The sequence below is a fragment of the Atheta coriaria genome, unplaced genomic scaffold, assembly GCF_025399875.1.
Source record: "Atheta coriaria isolate IRGN ID8LTWV9N9 unplaced genomic scaffold, Caltech_Dcor_3.1 hic_scaffold_9_pilon, whole genome shotgun sequence".
Taxonomy (NCBI): domain Eukaryota; kingdom Metazoa; phylum Arthropoda; class Insecta; order Coleoptera; family Staphylinidae; genus Dalotia; species Dalotia coriaria.
In genome coordinates, this window is record NW_027045451.1 from 3,978,514 (window position 1) to 3,998,622 (window position 20,109).

General features: G+C 35.9%; 3 protein-coding genes, 1 long non-coding RNA gene and 1 pseudogene across 4 annotated transcripts in view; 3 read left to right on the top strand and 2 right to left on the bottom strand.

Annotated features, from left to right (window-relative positions):
• Positions 1 to 4,019, top strand: part of LOC135799091 (exosome complex component MTR3-like) — a 6,755-nt gene extending 2,736 nt beyond the window's left edge. The window contains exon 3 of the mRNA XM_065312112.1: positions 3,611 to 4,019. Coding sequence (XP_065168184.1) covers positions 3,611 to 3,992 — 382 coding nt within the window. The 3' untranslated portion in view covers positions 3,993 to 4,019. The remainder of the gene's footprint in view (positions 1 to 3,610) is intronic.
• Positions 4,020 to 4,063: 44 nt separating this feature from the next.
• On the bottom strand, positions 4,064 to 5,940 carry LOC135799092 (EARP-interacting protein homolog; annotated as a pseudogene).
• A 6,615-nt stretch (positions 5,941 to 12,555) lies between these two features.
• LOC135799068 (uncharacterized) lies at positions 12,556 to 13,194 on the bottom strand. The gene is made up of 3 exons (XR_010549879.1): positions 12,974 to 13,194; positions 12,813 to 12,864; positions 12,556 to 12,710 (listed from the first exon to the last, which is right to left on the bottom strand). It is a non-coding gene; the product is annotated as an uncharacterized lncRNA (long non-coding RNA).
• Positions 13,195 to 15,809: 2,615 nt separating this feature from the next.
• Positions 15,810 to 17,603, top strand: LOC135799187 (rabenosyn-5-like). The gene is made up of 3 exons (XM_065312205.1): positions 15,810 to 16,052; positions 16,111 to 16,748; positions 16,806 to 17,603. The coding sequence occupies exons 1-3, from the start codon at positions 15,923 to 15,925 to the stop codon at positions 17,370 to 17,372; spliced, it is 1,335 nt and encodes a 444-aa protein (XP_065168277.1). The 5' UTR covers positions 15,810 to 15,922; the 3' UTR covers positions 17,373 to 17,603.
• Positions 17,604 to 17,783: 180 nt separating this feature from the next.
• LOC135799801 (DNA mismatch repair protein Mlh3-like) lies at positions 17,784 to 19,992 on the top strand. The gene is made up of 2 exons (XM_065313009.1): positions 17,784 to 17,896; positions 18,307 to 19,992. Exons 1-2 carry the CDS (start codon positions 17,807 to 17,809, stop codon positions 19,990 to 19,992), a joined length of 1,776 nt encoding a protein of 591 aa, XP_065169081.1. The 5' UTR covers positions 17,784 to 17,806.
• Positions 19,993 to 20,109: the final 117 nt, after the last annotated feature.

Genomic DNA, 20,109 nt, shown 5'->3' on the forward strand with positions numbered 1-20,109 from the left:
TCTGATGATGATAATGATTTTCCAATCTTCTATAATCTACAATTTTCTGGTTGCTATTTTTTTTTAGTTTAGAAGATATTCTTTGTCGATAATCGTGGAAATAAATTATCAATAGAAATAAATCACATACGCGCCGCGGCAAATAAAGCCTTTGAGATTATATGAGTATATGAATATATAATAATTTAAGGATTTATAGCTGCATAGAATTTAAATATATGATTTTTATTTACTGATTTGGTTTGCTCCGCTTTACAAACAAAATATATCTATATAACATGATGCATTCGATTGTAATTGTATGGACGATTAAATAAATTCAAACTGATCAATTATATTCTAATGTTTCTCTTTATTTTATCCGAGTTGAGATTCAATTGTTTCCAAGCAATATGAACACTTAAGAAAAGGTAAACAAACATTTATATTTCATTGACGAACATACACGTCCAACGTTTGTATGAGGTAGTGTCTAAACAACCTTGCGATCTCACGTCGCGCTGGCATTCGACCGGTTTGTTTTTATCTCTTATTGTCTTATTGTCACTATATTCGCGACCGTGTGATGGCGCTGCGTGTATCGTTTGCTCATGCTGCCGGAATAAAATTAGTTTCGCCGTATCCGATGGATGGTTCGCACGCGGTCGTCGCGATTCTCCTTTCTTCGGATTTAATTCGGTAATTCGTATTACTTTTGGTGTTCTTAGTGATTATTGCTGACTGTTGTGTCTCGCTAATGATTTATCGCTTATAAGCTATTCGCGAAGTGCAAATATTGTGTATTTGTTCGTGAGCGGGGTGCCGACGGATGCCGTTTACGATGTTTTACAGTACTAACCAGTAAGTATATTAAATAATATTCTCAACCGCATTGATTGATTATGTTTCTGCATTTGTTTTTCTTTATTACCATATTTTCATAGTGTTTTTGCACATTTCTGCATTTTAGTCATATTTTTGGACCTTTACCCCAAAGAATAGAATTATTTTTCATTTTTATCTTGTAGGGAATTTTCAAATCTTTCATATTCTTCAATCTGTTGATCGCTATAGCTTTTAATTTAAAAGATACGTACTATTCAAGTTTATTGACTTAAATATGACAAAACCGTGGATTTTTTTTGTTAATTTAGTTATATTGCAATTAATCGCAATTGTATAGTTGAATCTCATTCGCAGGGTGGCGACCCGTCTTGTTCTATCGAATTAAATATCGCTAAAATAATTTGTGTAAAATCAAACAATCTTCCAGTATAAGAAATCTGAATTACATAATTCAGATTTTAAATTTTTATTAATTTTTTTTAATCCAAATTCTGGGACTACTAATTGCACTATTTATAAATAGCACTAGAATTAACAAAAAGTGTAAAATAGGCATGTATTGTTTATTTCTATAGTTATCAGGAAGTGCGATCATTCGACAGGAGAATTTTGTTTGTTTTGAACACAACTTACACTTTCTTATCGCATTCGCTGTGAGAATGCAACGCATGAGATCCCCTCACGCTACATGTTACATCTACATGTTACATGTTACATGTTACATGTACATCTTAGTTTAGTTTTGATCGCAGGGAACGTGCCAAAGCGATTCGTTCACAAAGTCGAATGCCATCGTCGCACTAGCTATGCGCATCTTTTTCTTTCTTATCATAAACTGTCACGTCGTTGCTTGCACAGTTTGCAGCCAGTTTCGTGCCAGTATCTGGTTGATCCAATATTTTACGCGACTCGTATTGTTTGTCCGGACAATTGGCAATAGTAATGTTATTTAATGTTTGCGCGTTTATTGTCTATAAATGCGGGTTAATTGCCGGTTGATTTGATATTCATTATTAGGAATGACCCATTGTGCTGGTATAAGTAACTTTTAACTTAACATCACAGATTGTTTGTTGTTCTCCGCTGTGTGATTATAATATTTCGAAATAGTATTAAATGTTTTTGTTTTAACTTAAGTTTTCCTTGTTTATTTACAGCATTAGCCGTGCCTTGGAGTCCCATGAGTTCTGCATTGGTAAGTTTATAATTCAATTATATTTTTCGTTTTAATTTCGGCGTCCTCCATTAGTTTGTATTTACGTTGTTTTGATTTATCGCGTTCTATCGCGTGTTGCAAATATATAAGATAGTCGCGTACTCGCCTGATTCATCTTAAAATTAACTGTTTAGTTTTTCCTTCACTTACAAAAGCACAAGAGTTGTACAACAATTTTTGTGTCGCGTTGCCATCTGCTCATATCGCATGCAGTATATCTTAGTTTAGTTTTTATTATTTTTAATTTTAACCTGATAAAAAATTTTCTAATCATTCACATTCTTTGATCCGTTGCTTGCTTGCGATTTTAGTTTAGTTTAAAAGAGGGCAGCGGTAGAAGTGGTTCGTGTTCAGGGCCCATTTTTACATTTTACCCATTTTTCTTAAGAATTAAAATTTCATCTCTTAGATTTCCGTTTTAAATTACCCCTACCTTATAGAGAATAGTCCGTAGATTAAGACGTTGCGATGCGATCTTAATTATCTTCTTTTAGCTTACAAGTTATTCCGCGATTGAATAAAATGAGCAAAAATTGCAAATTGTCACTTTTTCGACCTTTTACTGTAGGAAATATAATTATTTTATATTTTTGTATGATAGAGAATTTTTCCACCTTTTCATAATCAGTAATTTGTTGGTTGCTAATGCTTTTAGTTTAAAGGATATAATTATCAAAAAATCACGAAAAAGTATCAAGAACCCCTTGGCAATTTTTCTTAAGAATGAAATTACTTAAAATGTGATTTCCGTTTTAATCCAGCCTATCTGATAGAGAATAGTCCGTAGATTAAGACGCTGCGATGCGATCTAAATTATCTCTTCTTTTTAGTTTTACGAGATATTGTGGTTAAAATTAAGTAATACCGTAACACTGAAATGGTAATAAGTATAAGTTTACTGACATATTTACGTGTTTTATAAAGTGTAAAGTACGTAAAGTTACAAACAACATGTGTTAACTAAGCCTCAGTAGGTTGACACAATTGACAATAAATTATACATAAAATATATACGCTATAAAAAACATAAATATATAAAGTTTTACATTTGGTATTAGTAAATTAATATAATAACTTATATAATTATTTATTTCAATTTTACGTGATGTGTAGTGTTAATGTATCACTGTTGCACTAAATGGAAATAAGTGCTATTTACTGTCCTACATACATATAAAGTGTGAGTAACCTTTATATGTAACTAAGGTATACAGTAAATTTTACGAAAAAACTCAATCTTTATTACATCCCAAAAGCCCATAAATTCTTTTCTTTTCGTATGCAGAGAAATATTGAAAGTAAAAGTAAATTTCGTGTATGTGCATTTCAAGATTGTAAATTTTTAGTTTCGGACTCGTGATATCGCTGCATACCTGCCTTGTACCCGGCTACGCGCAGCGCACACGACAGTTGTTTCACCGCGTGGTCCGCGCGCGTGTCTCTCTAATCGCCACGCGTTTTGAGGTTTTAATTGGATTAATCGTCGGGTATTCTTTCGGCCATCGGCAAAATATTCGCAATGGGCATGTGTGGGCATATTTCTTCACAATATATAAAAATGTAAGTGTTAATTACAGCAGCTGGTGTAGCTCTGGCACAAGCAAGTATTCCAATGTATGATTTAGTAACTGGTCTTTCAATTGGCATCATTGAGAACACATTTATTGTTGATCCATCCATCAAGGAGGAACAACTGTGTGACATTACTGATACCAATGAAGGGGAACAGACTGCTAGTGAACATGGGTTAATTATAATGTCAATGTTAAATACTCATGAGCAAATCTCTCAGTTTTATCAAACTGGTAATATAGCACTTGAGAATATTTCCAAAAGTATTGATATTTTAACTCAAGTCAACAAAGAAATTGTCCCACTTGTGCAGAAATGTTTGACCAACTATGTTCTTAAAAGTGTTCAAGAAAAGGAAGACAATCAGGCAGAGGATTAATAAATAGAGAGTATTACATACACACAATTGTTTATCATAAGTGTTTTGAATGTTAAACACAGTATAATACTCTAAAGCATGATTTGGTATTTTGATTGACTTTTAACTCTAGAAATTAGAAGACGACCATCATATGAAAGGGACGCGAATACCCAGGGTTCAGCTTTATAATCATTCGGCGCAGCAATAAACGCTGTTCCTCATGTTCAAACCATTGCAGTTGACCATCTTGCAAACTGAAATTAAGGTAGCAAACTATGTTACCGTGAATCGTTACTCTGTGTGGTCGTCATGTTTGTAAAGTGAATATTTACTTCCATGAAATGCAAGTCGGAAGTCGAAGTTGTGAGCTTCTTAGTCATGACTAATCATGTAATATACTTACATTTGTTTAGTCTCTCCTTCACCAGTGTATTCGACCAGGTCATTTGTATTTTCTGAACTGACGCTGGCAGCACTACTGAGCAAAACTCTGGCGTCCGAACTTGCAGTCAATAACAATTGGTCATGAAATGGGTTGAAACGTACGCACCAAACCCTAAAAAATGTTTTCGATACTCAGAATTCACTATGTTAATTATATTCATTACCAATGTGAATGATCACCCTTGAATAGACGTAAGGTTGGTGCGTTTGTCGAAAGTCCCATATTTAACAAACCCCATCATCCCCTACATGTAGCAATGGACATTGTTTGCGTGAGTTGAAGTCTATGTCCCTTACCAGCTGAGCATGCAGATTGTCAATGTGCCATGCCAGTCCACCACTGCGAATGTCATGCTCTTTAAATGTGTTTCTGTTGCTGCTGTAATCTAAAAATGTGTTTATTGTACAGTGAGAATTTGTTTTTGAATGTGAACATACCTGATTGCAATTTTGATGTGGGTTCCACTTGCCAATGGTGAACTTTGCATTGCCTTTGCTCTCCAAGTTCACATTCAAGATCTGTTTGGAATCTTGTGCTGAGATATCCCACAGAACAACCTGCTTAATCAGTTAAAACTTTAATCTCTCTTAATGTTTGTTAATTTGATGTTACCTGATTGCCAGTAACTGTAGCACATTTACTTTCATCAATTGGATGAAATTCATTTGTTATAATGTCATCATCATAACTACTTAAATCAAATGTGTTTTGAACCTCCAAAGATTCAATTTGTTCAGAATTTTCAACTTCTGGAAGTTTTAATAAGCAAGTAGCTTTCTTGCATGTTAAGTTTTCATTGTTTATTGCATTGTAGCAACTTGACAGGATATTCTTGTGGAATGGACTAGCATTTAGTTTCCATATTTCCCCTTGAGAATGATAGAACACTGTGTTTTGTAGGGTTGAGTTTTCCTCGTCAAATTCCACTAAGTGTACTTGATTTTTAGCTTGTTTCAGTGATTGTGTTCCCATGAAAAACCTTACTTTTTCAGTTTCTGCTAGTTGAGGTGTTAGAACCCGAGCCTGGAAAAGTTCATATGAATATGTGGTAGTAGAATAATTGTGTGTTGATAATTTACTTGAAATTCCAAGCCATAAATAACTGAATTTTCCTGATCTCCGTCCATTTTCGGGTGTATAACGTTTTATGGTTATGCAGTAAACACAGTGTAACTCTTTTAGTGTATGTTTGGTTGCATATGTATATTTAACATTCGTAGTAAGTATTCCCAACTTATTTAACTTTTTGAATTGTTGTCGTGTGTTAATTATGTTTCTAACATACACATTGTGTACTATTCTGGTTACAGTTTGATTAAAAGTTTGACATATGCGCTTCGTTTCTTATATTTAATTTAGTTAATACAGGGATTAATGTTAAATGTTGATTTAATGCGATTGATTATGGATTGACCTGGAAAATAAAATTTCAATCTGACCCAAATCTGCTTGTGTTTGGGGTATATAACACACTTTCTAACAATAACATCAATAAAAAATTCTATATCGTGTACATCGCGCTTGTTCTACCTGCACAAACACTGCGCACTCCGCTTTGCTGATTGCGGCGTAGTCGGCCCAAAGAAAAGGTAAACAAACATTTATATTTCATTGACGAACATACACGTTCAATGTTTGTATGTGGTAGTGTCTAAACATTCTTGCGACTCACGTCGCACTGGAATTCGACCGGTTTGTTCTTATCTCTTATTGTCAGGTGATTCGCGTACAATATTCGTGTATAGTTTTGTACTATATACGCGACGGTGTGATGGCGTCGCGTGTATCGTTTGCTCACGCTGCAGAAATAAAATTAGTTTCGCCGTATCCGACGGATAGTTCGCACGCGGTCGTCGCGATTCTCCTTTCTTCGGATTTAATTCGGTAACTCGTATTACTTTCGGTGTTCTTAGTGATTATTGCTGACTATTGTGTCTCGCTAATGATTTCTCGCTTTAATAGTGTTAAGTAACCTTTACAAAAATGTTTGTGTTAAGGGAGCCTTAGTTGTTGTACATAAAAAATACTACAATATACTACGAAAAACACCTCCAAACTTCAGCAATATTTCGCACATTTTTAGTGTTTTGCGATGGAAATGGCAATTAAATAGCTTAACATAGAGAATTTGTTGTAGATTGCCGTTCCTCTCTATCTCTTTTAGTATCAGTATTCGTTTCGAGTTTATACACACTTGTTTTCGTGTCGCATTTATATCATATTTTACAGTTCGCGCATAAGTTTTATTGCATATTTAAACTCTGCATTATTTTATCTCTGTTGTTCTCTTTTCTGTCTTAGAGCTAGTCACGAGCTAACTTTGAAACGTCGCTTCGTCGGTCCTTTATTACCCAGATTTTTATTATCTTCAACAATAGTCCCGAATGTTGCAACGCGTGAAATTCTGGTATGTATTATATGCAATTAAGTGTATGATTGGTACTTATCGACACGTGCTGGTAATATGTACGTCTTTTTAGTCATTGAACGGCGAGCATTGGCGGCGAGCGGGCCGCCACATAAACTTGTGCGGGGTGTATTGAGTTGTAAAATTAAATTCTCCGTCGGGCTGTATTTATATGATGCAGGAATTCGACCTGCAACCCGAAAAAATTGTATTAAAGTGTGATTTGATTTACTCACCCTTAATCGTAAAATGTTTGTATTTTTTCGGGTTTGCACGCGATTTTAGCGTCTCAATAACTTCGGCGCGGCATCTGAAGATGCGGAATTAAATTCTCCGGCGGGTGGTATTTGATTGATGCAGGAATTCGACCTGCAACCCGAAAAAAATTGCATTAAAAGGTGATTTACTCAGCCTTTATCATGAAATGTTTGTATTTTTTCGGGTTTGCACGAGATCTTAGCGTCTCAATAACTTCGGCGCGGCATCTTAAGATGCTGAATTAAATTCTCCGGCGGGTGGTATTTGTTTGATGCAGAAAGTCGACCTGCAACGCGAAAACATTTAAATTAAAAGGTAATTTACTCACCCTTTTTTCGCCAGGGAAATGTTTGTATTTTTTGGGTTTGCACGCGATTTTAGCGTCGCAATAACTTCGGCGCGGCATCTTAAGATGGAATTAAATTCTCCGGCGGGTGGTATTTGTTTGATGCAGGAATTCGACCTACAACCCGAAAAATTTGCTTTAAAATGTAATTTACTCACCCACATTTTCATGAAATGTTTGCGTTTTCTCCGGGTTTGCACGAGATCTTGGCGTCTCAACAACTTCGGCGCGGCATCTAAATATGCTGGTAAATTCTCCGGCGGGTGGTATTTGTTTTGATGCAGAATTCGTACCACAGCGAAAATTGCATTAAAAGGTAATTCTCACCCTTTTCGCCCAGAATGTTTTGTATTTTCTCGGGTTTGCACGAGATCTTAGCGTCTCAATAACTTCGGCGCGGCATCTTAAAATGCGGAATTAAATTCTCCGGCGGGTGGTATTTGTTTGATGCAGGAATTCGACCTACAACCCGAAAAAATTTGCTTTAAAATGTAATTTACTCACCCATTTTCATGAAATGTTTGTATTTTCTCGGGTTTGCACGAGATCTTAGCGTCTCAATAACTTCGGCGCGGCATCTTAAGATGCTGAATTAAATTCTCCGGCGGGTGGTATTTGTTTGATGCAGGAATTCGACCTGCAACCCGAAAAAATTTGAATTAAAAGGTAATTTACTCACCCTTTTTCATGAAATGTTTGTATTTTTTCGGGTTTGCACGTGATTTTAGCGTCTCAATAACTTCGGCGCGGCATCTTAAGATGCGGAATTAAATTCTCCGTCGGGTGGTATTTGTTTAATGCAGGAATTCGACCTGCAACCCGAAAAAAATTTGCATTAAAATGTAATTTACTCACCCTTTTTCCTGAAATGTTTGTATTTTCTCGGGTTTGCACGCGATCTTAGCTTCTCAATAACTTCGGCGCGGCATCTTAATATGCGGAATTAAATTCTCCGTCGGGTGGTATTTGTTTGATGCAGGAATTCGACCTGCAACCAGCAAAAATTTGCATTAAAATGTGATTTACTCACCCTTTATCGTAAAATGCTTGTATTTTTTCGGGTTTGCCCGCGATCTTAGCGTCTCAATAACTTCGGCGCGGCATCTAAAGATGCGGAATTGTATTCTCCGCCGGGTGGTATTTGTTTGATGCAGGAATTCGAACTGCAACCTGCAAAAATTTTGCATTAAAGTGTGATTTACTCACCCTTTATCGTAAGCTGTTTGTATTTTTTCGGGTTTGCACGCGATTTTAGCGTCTCAATAACTTCGGCGCGGCATCTAAAAATGCGGAATTAAATTCTACGTCTGGTGGTATTTGTTTGATGCAGGAATTCGACCTGCAACCCGAAAAAATTTGCATTAAAAGGTAATTTACTCACCCTTTTAATGAAATGTTTGTATTTTTTCTGGTTTGCACGCGATTTTAGCGCCTTAATAACTTCGGCGCGGCATTTAAAAATGCGGAATTAAATTCTCCGTCGGGTTGTATTTGTTTGATGCAGGAATTCGACCTGCAACCCGCAGGTACTCGTTGCGCTAGGTAGTGTTGTTTTTATAATATAACACGCGAACGCACTGTCACAGTAAGTTCGAGCCTGAAATGCCATTTGTATCTCATGTACCATTGCGGGAAGATCTGCAACGAGTATTACAGTTGTGTATGCGCTATAGTACTGTTGCTAGAATTGCTACGGTACCTCCCGAAAACAGTCACGGTCAAGCTCATACGGTGTGCGCTCTGAATCAACAGCCACTTCTACCGCTAGCTTCGCACTGCGATGCTCCTGAATCGAATACTTTTACCACCGTCATGTGATTGTAGATTTTAAAACTTCAAAAATTTTATAGAACAGGATAATGAAATATACACTACGTGAAGTAAAAAGTTCAAAAAATAGTTGCTAAAGAGCTAAGAGATTAATTACGTAGTAAAGGTTTCAAAAAATAGTTGCTAAAGGAGCTAAGATATGAGATTTGTATTGTTGTTCCCAGATTTTCAATTGCGATTATCTCCCCAAACTGCCTTTTCCTTATAGACTGCATTCAATTCCGGATTGTGGGATACATTGTTTTATGTGAATAAAAGGGTACGTTCAGAATATAAAAGTCCTTTCCATTGTATTGAACTGTATCACAACGCGAATGGTTATACTCGTAGTTCGCACTCTTGGCTCTTATCGGTGTTAGTGCACAGCAACTTGTTTTTATTGCGTTGCAGCGCATCCGATGCGCTCAACAGTGTTCATTCCATTTCTTACTTAGTCGATCGTGCGCGCGGCGGCGTAGTGTGCCGCGATTTACTTGCGCGGCGATCTTCATGGCGACTTATTGCGTTTCTTGTGATTTTAAGTCAGTAGTTGAATTATAATCAGTCATCAAAGATAAGATTTAGGAAATAGCAGACAAGTGCGGCTATAGTTAATGAGTTATCGCGCGTGGAACCAAAATTTCGTGGTTTTACAACTGTGCACTTACGTGTTTTCGTCGGCCGTCGGATATCTTTTGTCGGCTATGAAATGCTCAGGCTTGTTTCGTGTATCCATTTTAATTATTAATTTGAATAAACATCATTTGTGCATCATTATGGAATATTTCATCTGCGAACACGTAAAGTATGTAACATAAAGCATATTCTATTACAATTCGACGAAATTAAACAGTCAAATGTGGATTTATCACCTTATAAGGAAAAACGATCAGAAAAATAGTTAACACTTTTAATACATGGCGTAGTCGTCACATGGTTGCATATAATAACCTTTGTAATACAAGTATTGGAATATTGTCGCGTTGTGGCGGCTGTAAATCCCTTCATTCAGGACTTTTCGTACCTTCTTTTTGATTTTGCATTCATAATTCTGTCTGGTAACTGAATTTGTGTGTTTAAGAAGATCTGGTGAGTATTTCTTTAAAATGTGTTTAATAAATTTGCCAATTATTAGCAATTGTATTATTTATTATGTTTATATTCATGTACTAAGTGATAAGTACGCCGGATAAAGTAAATAAACAGTAGTTCAGGTACAAAACATTCACTTTTGATTTTGATTTGTATCAATTCTGTATATAAATTTTTCTTTAATGCCTGCAAAAATGAGCATAATTCTTATATTGTTTCTGGGCGATTTTCTTTTTCTAGTGAAGATTTTCTTTTGACAACACCCCTGTATGTAAATTTCTTTTGTGCCCAGCCAAAAATTGACAATCTTTATTGTTTTGGGATGATTTTTCTTTTTAATTGAAGATTTTCTTTTGATAACACCCTGTATATAATTTTCCACTGATGTCATGCAAAACAGGGCGCAATTCTATGCAGATGATAAACATGTTTTAAAATGACGTCACGTGATTTGTAGGTATTGAAATTGCTAATTCTAAAGTTATATTGTATTTAGTTTGTTAATAAAGAAATGTTAAAGGCAATGGCTGTGTCTTATGACTTTGTGCACTTCCTTCCATCATTTGATAGGTCAAGCAACTTTGTAAAGTATTTCTCAGGGTTGTGGTCGGCTCCTGCGAGAGCGGCGGCAATTCCTAGAAATATCTCTACAAGTCCATATAAGGAGTTTCCCTCTACCTCGGGATGATCCCCTACTATAAAATTGTTATGGTATCCTGTATGATTTGTGTACTCCATCTTCATTCAGCTACAGGTCAGAACTTGTAAGAATATTTTTAAGTGCTTCCTCTTGAGACTTATTACTTCGTTCCGGTTGCGCCATTGCTATCTCCTCCTCTTTCTACTCTATTCTTCCTTTCCTTTCTATCTTCTGCTCTTCTCTGCTATTCCTTCTTCTACTTCTCCTATTTTTCTGTTCTCCTCTGCTCCTCCAATTTGCTTCTTACTTCCTCATATTGTCACTTGTATTTCCTTTCACTTTCTTTCTCATATTTTGTTGCAATTTATATATGCAAACCCAAATTACACCTACGTTGATATTTTTATATTTGAGAAAATGCCTTCTATACCTGAGAGATTCGCTGATCCGTGTTCGTTAGCATGCCAAAGTAGGTGCACATCTCCACTGACCACCGAGTGTTTTTGTCATTAATATTTGATTCTTCTATTATACTTTATTCAACTTTTTTTAAAAACAACAACACATGCCTTTAGCTATGCGTTGCTCCTCACATAAGCTTCATATGAAATATATTTAAGACGCATATCCTGAAAACAACAAAGAGGATACACGCCAAAGAAGAATGAATAATATTTTAATTTTAAATTGAGTTTTATTATTAATTGTATTTAACAATACATTTCCATTTTGCACAAACGAACGTACGTACGAGATTCGCTACAAGTCATATATCCCGTACCATCAAGCCACAACGCTTCTTATCAAAACGTTACATCAATAAAGTAGAACTGATAGTAGAAATTTCGATGTTACCACCTCTATAAATGTTTGCACTAACAATTATGGCACGCGGAGAACGCGCGTGATTTATCCCCTAATTAACAATACCATTTTGGCCTATAACCAATTAGAATCCGTAGCCCAAATGAAAGAGATCCTCGACGGCCGTATGGCCGATGGCTTATACACGCGCAGGTGGTGCCTTAAGTCTCGAGTCGATTTGAGATGTAACTCACTTGTTCGCAGTAGGCATAGCACCGATGACTAAACAAACGATTCTAATGCTCTCACCCTATTAAAGTCCTCACCACTAACAGTCGTGGATGCGAAGACCAGCGGCGAAACAGAACACGTTCACACAGCACAAATGCATAGCACCGACTGACTAAACAGGGAAAAACAACAGCCAATAGCAAGCGCAAGATTTACTGAGCAGTATAGCGAATTCTCACCTGAAGCCGACGACACACGGCGACCGGTGAGGTACTGTCCAAATTTCAAATCGCAGGTATTAAAGAGTTGCGCAGCCCAAGGTCGAACTGAAAGCATAAACAAAATGTAGCAAATTCTGCATTCATATAAGGAACATGGATCAAATATGAATCTTAGATACTGCTTTCCTATTCTAACTCACCTGCTATCAGCCTATCCTGATATTTCTATCTCACTCACTTGAACGCAAATTAATAAAACACAATCCATGTTATATATAATCCAAAAACGATTCAAAATGACTAAATAAAAACAAACAGTTACAAGTGATTGATATAACAACGTACGAAACGTACAATTTATCAAACAATACACGTTCTACAGGTACATCTCTTACGACATTAGAGTAAAACGCCATGAAGAATTAAATTTTACATCCGTCCCCTCGCTGATATTACGAGGATGACGCGTTCATGTGCTAAACCCTGAAAACCAGTAAAATCAGTGCTTCGAAACACAAAAAGTAAATTTTTCTCGCTAATTCATAAAAATTATGTATGAATATAATAAAGAAATTAAGTACTTACAATCTGATGCAAGAATGGTTCTCCTACGATATCGGGCTCGGGTGCAGATCACCTAAAACAAGCAAAAATTAGTGAATTGCAACACAGAAATGTAATTTTCGTCAGTAATGCATGAGCTAATCACAAAAGTTATGTATGAAAACGATAAAGAAATTAAATACCTACAATATGATGCAAGAATGGTCCTTCTAGGATGTCAGCAAAAATAAGTCCTTCCAACATTGAACTTAATAAAGAAAACAATCAACAAGTATTTAACAAAGTAATCATATCTTCATATAGTATTAAGAACGTAATTTCATATGTGACAAATAACATTTAACATGCTTAGCGCCTCTTACTGCAACAGCAATTCAATGTGACTTGTAACTAAATTAATAAGGATAAGATGCTTACCTCGCACCTTCGCTCTCCATTTAGCATATTTTTACTGTTTAACTGTTTAGATCAATAACAAGTCTTGTGTTGCCTTTAACAAGCGTAATAAGTATATAACAATAGTTCTGCGCTGTCTTTTTTAGCCAAATTCAATTTGAAACACCAATTTTGCGCTGTGTTTTGGTCCAATTATATTAAAAGCAGAAAAAATTAGGGTGACGTTTGACGGTGTTCATTCTTCTTCTTCACCCGGTCTTCTGGGCTCTGTGAATTGCAAAATTTAAGATGTTGATGCTGCGTCCAAATCCATGGAATTCCCCAGTAAAAAGGTAAATCTAAAAATCAGAGTGTTAAAATGCAATTCATAAATTTCTAGTTTTTTTAGCTTTAAGCAGCTTTAAGATTAGGAAAACATAAAATTCCATCACTATTGAAATACAATAGTAGTACGAGACGGTGAATATAAGCTGAATAAAGTTAAGTAAACACTTACTGTACGCTATACCCTCACAATATCGCTGTAAAACGATATATTACAAAACCATTGCAAGTCAATGCAAGTATTTGTAAAGCCAGTAGGTGTGCTGATGAGACCTCTAATGGTCGAAATAGCTATCCACATCAGGCAACAAGTCCGAAAATCCTAGCGCGTTCTGAAGAAACCAAAAGACGCTTCTCGTCATGGACTGTTACTGATTCTCTATCAAGGCTTCAAGATAATAGACGCGGTAGGCCGGTGCTGAGGTGAAAACAAATTTCATTAGCATAACAACGAGCCAGAAGTAATATAAAAGCGAATATTGCTGAAGCTTGGGGGTGTTTTCCGGATAGTTTAAGTTGTATTTCTTATTTACCTCTTCTAAGGCTCATTCAACACAAACATTTTTGTGTCGACTGTGTCAACCTACCGAGGCTTAGTTAACACACATGTAGTTTGTAAACCTTACTTTACACTTTATAAAACACGTTAATATGTTAGTAAACAGTGTTATAATTGTAACACTACACCTTGCAACATAAAAATAAATAAATACCTTTTGGCCTGTCAAAATTTAATAGAATCATTGAAATCGTTGAAGATGTCTCTCTTGCTTTACCGGAAATTACCATTTTCTATCGAATCCTTCTGGACTTTATTCAGGGCACCGTATGAGGGTAGCGGTAGAAGTGACTCGTGTTCAGGGCACCGTACAAGGGTAGCGATAGAAGTGACTCGTGTTCAGGGCACCGTACAAGGGCAGCGGTAGAAGTGACTTTATTCAGCGCACCGTACGAGGGTAGCGGTAGAAGTGACTCCCATTCAGTGCACCGCATGAGGGTAGCGGTAGAAGTGACAAAATCGAGACGATACCATACTATACAATTTTGAAATATATTGAGTGCAAATAATACAATATTTATTTCATAATCAATATCAGATATGATGTGATTTTATAATTTCAACAGCGATAACTCAATTTAAATGTCCACTATGGCCTGGGCGATGTGTATTTATGAAGACAAATAATATAGTGTTGCAACGAATTTGACTCTATAAACTGCAACCCGTTACGAAGGACACTCAAAGGTGTATGAAGTGCTCCCCAATGACACATATACCGCGTAATCAATCTAGTTGAAGAGGCCTGGGAAGCTGTACGCGACAGCAGCACGTAAGCCAGCTCAAATCTGGCGGCCCAATCAAGCTGACGACGTTGCAGGAAGAGTTTAAGCAAGTGGAAGCGCCACTGCCGAGGTGAAAAACATAAGGAAGAGCTCACGAGTCACAAGGTTCCAGCCCGCTACGCCCAGCATACACCTCGAGGACGAGTGAGAGTCCAGGACGGTCAGTGTTAGCAGGGAAAATGTGAAAACGTAGGCAACCAACAACACAACATACATTACATTATTTTTCCCGCGCAACACCGGCGCACTGCGTGCCTGCCAGTGCAATAACTAAGTACAAGCAGAGCGCAGCAGACGCAGATTAAGAGACGCCTTATTCAATAAACGCTATTCAACATTCTTTTACAATTACAAGTGCTCATTGTTTCATGCTTATCTTTTATCACCTGCCCTCACAAGTGCCACACCTAACAGTACTTATATGAGAAATGCAGATAAAAATAAATGTTTACTCATTTTTATTTTCAGTTATCAGATAATATTATGTCTGGATTGCAGTATTACATAAAACTCAACCACACAAAGTGACATGGCGACTTCGCTTAAAAATTTCCTAACAATAATACGTTTGGCATTATTAAAACACTTTACGTGTACGGTGTGCAAAAAAAGGTAAAAGCTTTAAAAGGAAATACAAATCAAAATAGATAATTTTTGGCCATTCTTCGCCAAGAAGACTGATTTCATAAAAGCCGTAACTGAAACCGTGCTAAAAACGTTAAGAACACTTATAAATTTCTGAAGGCCCTCATATAATTTTCTAAAATTTCTATTGTGGCGACATCTAGCGGTTGGATGGGGATGTACTGTGACGTTTGCTTGTTAGAGCTTACGATAGATGTCGCTACAGTCTGTATGAATGTGGCAACTTTACTTGCATCTATTTTGAATTGTGTCCACGCTTGCAATTTTACCGAATATTGCCGATGTATACCGATACCGAACTAAAGTCCCCCCTGAAATAAACCTCAATCTCATGTTATGAAGACACCTCATACACTGTTTTACTACCAATCCCTGACTTTAATTATTTATTTATTACAATAAATTTATCACCATCCGTTGAGATGGATGGGGAGATTAAAGAGGGATTTCTTTGCCCTATATGTCACATTGATTTCCGCTCTCCTAAAATATTATTAAGCCATTTTCAAGAAAAACATGCAGAAGAACAGGATTTACTAAAGTCATTAAAAGGTAATTAGTTTCAAAATAAATATTTCAAACATAAACCTCAACCAACTACTTATTTCAGATTTAGTTGGAAAAGCAAAAAGTAAAATACTGAAAGTTGATGATAGAGATATTGAAGCAATCAAGTCTGATGTTACATTCCAAAGATATTTCCTTGAAAAATCAGAGCCACAAAATCCTGGTATCAGTAGGTCTCACATAGAGTACTTCAAAGAAGTTAGAAGAGAAAGATTGGATCATAGAACTTCTGAGACTAACAAATTAATCATAAGGTTGGACAGATTTCTAAGATCAACTGGCACCGATCGTAAGCAGGTTGCTCAAGAACTAGTCACTTGGTTGGATGGGAGCACTGTCAGTAGATGTCCATCATGTGCAGCTAGTTTTAATTTAACAAGGAGGCAGCATCATTGCAGACTGTGTGGCAGTATTATGTGCAATTCATGTTCCACATTTTTGACATACGAAGAAGCCAGAAGTATAACAACATCTGTGTATTCATCAGATACAAGTGTGGTACAGAATAAACATAAAGATGATCAAGACACTCTTAGAATATGCTCACACTGTAAAGGTATGCTTGACTGCAGGAGTAAAGTACAGATGAGTCAAAGTCATCATCCATTGATTTGCAAATTGTATCAACAATTGCAGAGGGCTAAGAATCAAATTCAACCTAATGTTGATTTGTACATTAAGGTATGCTAAAAAACTAGTTGAAGTTTTCTATTATTAACTGTTATTTTCACTTTGCAGATGTTCACATCTTTGGATATGGGTGACACAACATATACCCTGCATGATGCACAACATTTAAAAAGTTCCATAGCAAAGCAAGCTGAAATTTTAGATACAATTAGCTGTAAAATATCAGCGATTCCACCAAAAGCAGAATTTCCACGCGAATTTAGTTTGCAGAATTCGATCCGTCGCGGAACAAACATGTACATCAAAGAGGTGATACTAACATTACCAAATCTTCCATCACCCAGTGAATTGGTCAAAAAGAGAGAACAGAGACTCCTGCTGAATTCTCAAGAGTCTGCCGCCGCGGATTCCGTGCATGTGGCGGTAAAAAAAGTTGCAGTAACCACCGGTTGGTCCCCTGCAAACGTTGCGAACAATTTAGAGGCTAGCACGGCCGATGGAGGTGAAGATCCGCTAATTGAACAAATTAATATTGTCCGAAACTATATTCAGCAAGCGATTCAAGCGAATCGCTTCGAGGAGGTCGCCTCCCTGAGGGAGAATTTAAATATGTTGAAGCTGATGCATAAAGAACAGCAGAAGTCTCAACAGCAACATCAACCACGTGATAAGTAGCTTTTATAAAATGTATTCTAGCATTTACAACATATTTTATGTTATCTTGTTTTGAGAGTGTACATTATTATTTATGGGTTTATTTAGAATATGCAACTATATATTATATATACCTATATCTTGTTATCGCTTATATTTATTGGAATATAATTTAAATCGTACAACTTCATATGTGTGTTATGGCGCTTTTAGATGATGTATTAAATTGTAATAAAAATTTGCACATTTTAATTCTTGTACTTTGTTCGTAGCAAAATCTTGCGCCTTGTAAGTCTTGCGCCGTCGCAGACAAGTTGTTATTTTTGTTTTCCTTGATTCGCGCTGTTGCCATATTTTGACTGATAAAAATAATAAAAAACACATTGCAACTATGCAAGTTGATTGTCGTTTTTAGCAAATGTTTTTAGACAACAAAATATAGTTTCTTTGCCAGAATGGAAGTGAAGCGTTTAGATAATAATGTAACGGCAAATCTTCGAAGCGGCTATAGTGTTAATAATATACCACGATGCGTTAACGAATTGGTAAGTTTAATTTTAAAAAATGTTAAAACTTTTATTCGTTGATATCAGTTACAAGAAGTTGCTAAGTAACACAGGTTAGGAAGACTTTACTAGGCGTTATTGCATTTGAAATCAAACTTGCTTTTAAAAAGTTGTATTAGTTTTAATTGTTTGTACTCCTACTTACTTGTTATTTCCAAGATGGTTATTTTTCATGTTCAGATATTAATAAATATTTAAATATTAAACAAAATTCACAAATACTCAGACAACTTAGTTGACAAAATAAGAAAACAGCTTAAACTGAACTGGAAAAGTATGTTGTCACTTTGAATCAATACGCAACCATCACAACACTAAATAAAATATTACGTATGCAACACATGATACATTAAAATTAAAAACTTCCAAAAACAATGATATCTTCCTAGGTTTTAAATTCATTGGACGCAAATTCAACACACATCACAGTACGCGTGAACTTGACAACATTCCGCATTCAAGTCGTCGACGATGGCGAAGGCATTACAAAAACAAATTTGGAACATGTTGGCAAACGCTACTATACCAACAAATGCAACTCAACGCACGACTTAGAAAAAGTTCGCAAACAATTCGGTTTCAAGGGCGAGGCACTTTCCTCAATTGCTAACAATGCGAAAATAATAAAAATCACATCCCGGGCATGGGACACCACCGATAGCCAAACTTTAATGCAAACTTTTGACAAAACCATCGAGGGAAACCAGCACACTATAATCGAAACAGCGCAACGTGCCAGTGGCGGAACAACCGTCACCGTTCAGGAGTTTTTATACAATCTTCCCGTGCGACAGAAACGAACAAAAAATTTAGAATTCAACGAAATCAAAGAAAATCTCCAAAAACTATTTTTACTACATCCGAATATCACATTTTCATTACGTGATGATTCAACAAAAAAGATCCTATTTAGTTCAACTCCCGTTGAAACTGTTGAATCTGCTTTACAACAACAAATTGATAACTTGGATGAAAAACTCATAAAGTATTATTCAATTACCAGAGGGCGCATGATTGTAAAAATTCTGCTTTATTTAAAGCAGTATGAGAATAGCAAGTGGCAAATGTTTTTCGTCAACAAATTACACGTAAAATCAGCACAGCTTACGAGTCACGTGAATGATATTTTATCAAAGAGTGCTTTGTGCAACAAGAAAACAAGAAACAATTGGAGTAGTGCTGGTGGTGGTAACTATATGTATTTGTTTAATATCACATGCCCAAATTCAAAATACCATATAATTAATTACAACGATGTGGAGTTTAAAAATTTAGAAACAATATACAAAGTGATTGAGAGGCAGTTGCGCAAAATATTCAAAACAGAAAATATTTGGATAGCAGAACCAGAAAAGAAGAAGAAAATTGAATGTAATTTAGAGAGGCGTATTCATTTGTCTGGATTTCCAGGAGCTTTTAAAGCTACGGCCGTACGAAAACCGGGCGAAGAAATTGAAGAAGAAGAAGATGAAGAAAATTTTGTATATAATCCAGATTTTAAAGTAAATTGTCAAACTGAACAACGTGTTGAAACTAAATCTGCTTCAAGTGTGGAGGAGCCCTTGAGATTAACATATTCATCATCTTCTTATCCTGATTTACTAAGACCTCCTTACCAAGAAGATAAAGAAGTTTTTCCAAGTACAAACTATTCCTGTAGTCAAGATAATAATCAAAAAATAATTACAATGAATGTAAAAGAACCTTTAGAAACCACTTCAACGATAGGAAGAAATTATGTTCTAAATAAATTTTTGCAGGACAATAACTACAATCCAAAGATATGTCCTCCAAATGATAAATTTGATGATCAACATAGAAAAGAAAGAGAATATTTAAAAGAACTGCAAATGAGAGAAGCTTGGATTTTGAAAAAAGAAAAAGAGCTACAAATCGCACTTGAAAAAGCGCAAGCAATAGAAATTGAAAGAAAACGTGATATTCCTTATTTAAACCCGAATGAAAATATGAAAAAGTATCATTATGAAAGCAATCGAAATGATGTTGCATTAGCGCATTATTATCGTTATAAACATGAGCGGAAACGTCGACAAGAAAACGATCTTATGACATGAAACCTACAAAAAAGATGTTGGTTTATTGTGGAATGATACTCGTGTTGATCTCTGCAGACATGAAACATTTCCAACTCATTACAAATTTAAGGATTACTTTAAAATACCAGATGTTCC

What these genes read in the sequence shown, in the direction of transcription:
- LOC135799187 (XM_065312205.1), top strand. Translation starts at nt 15,923, where the DNA reads ATGGATGGGGAGATTAAAGAGGGATTTCTTTGCCCTATATGTCACATT. An exon ending in TTTACTAAAGTCATTAAAAG is followed by an intron (nt 16,053 to 16,110) that starts GTAATTAGTTTC and finishes TACTTATTTCAG; the next exon opens with ATTTAGTTGGAAAAGCAAAA. An exon ending in ATGTTGATTTGTACATTAAG is followed by an intron (nt 16,749 to 16,805) that starts GTATGCTAAAAA and finishes TTCACTTTGCAG; the next exon opens with ATGTTCACATCTTTGGATAT.
- LOC135799801 (XM_065313009.1), top strand. Translation starts at nt 17,807, where the DNA reads ATGGAAGTGAAGCGTTTAGATAATAATGTAACGGCAAATCTTCGAAGC. An exon ending in CACGATGCGTTAACGAATTG is followed by an intron (nt 17,897 to 18,306) that starts GTAAGTTTAATT and finishes ATATCTTCCTAG; the next exon opens with GTTTTAAATTCATTGGACGC.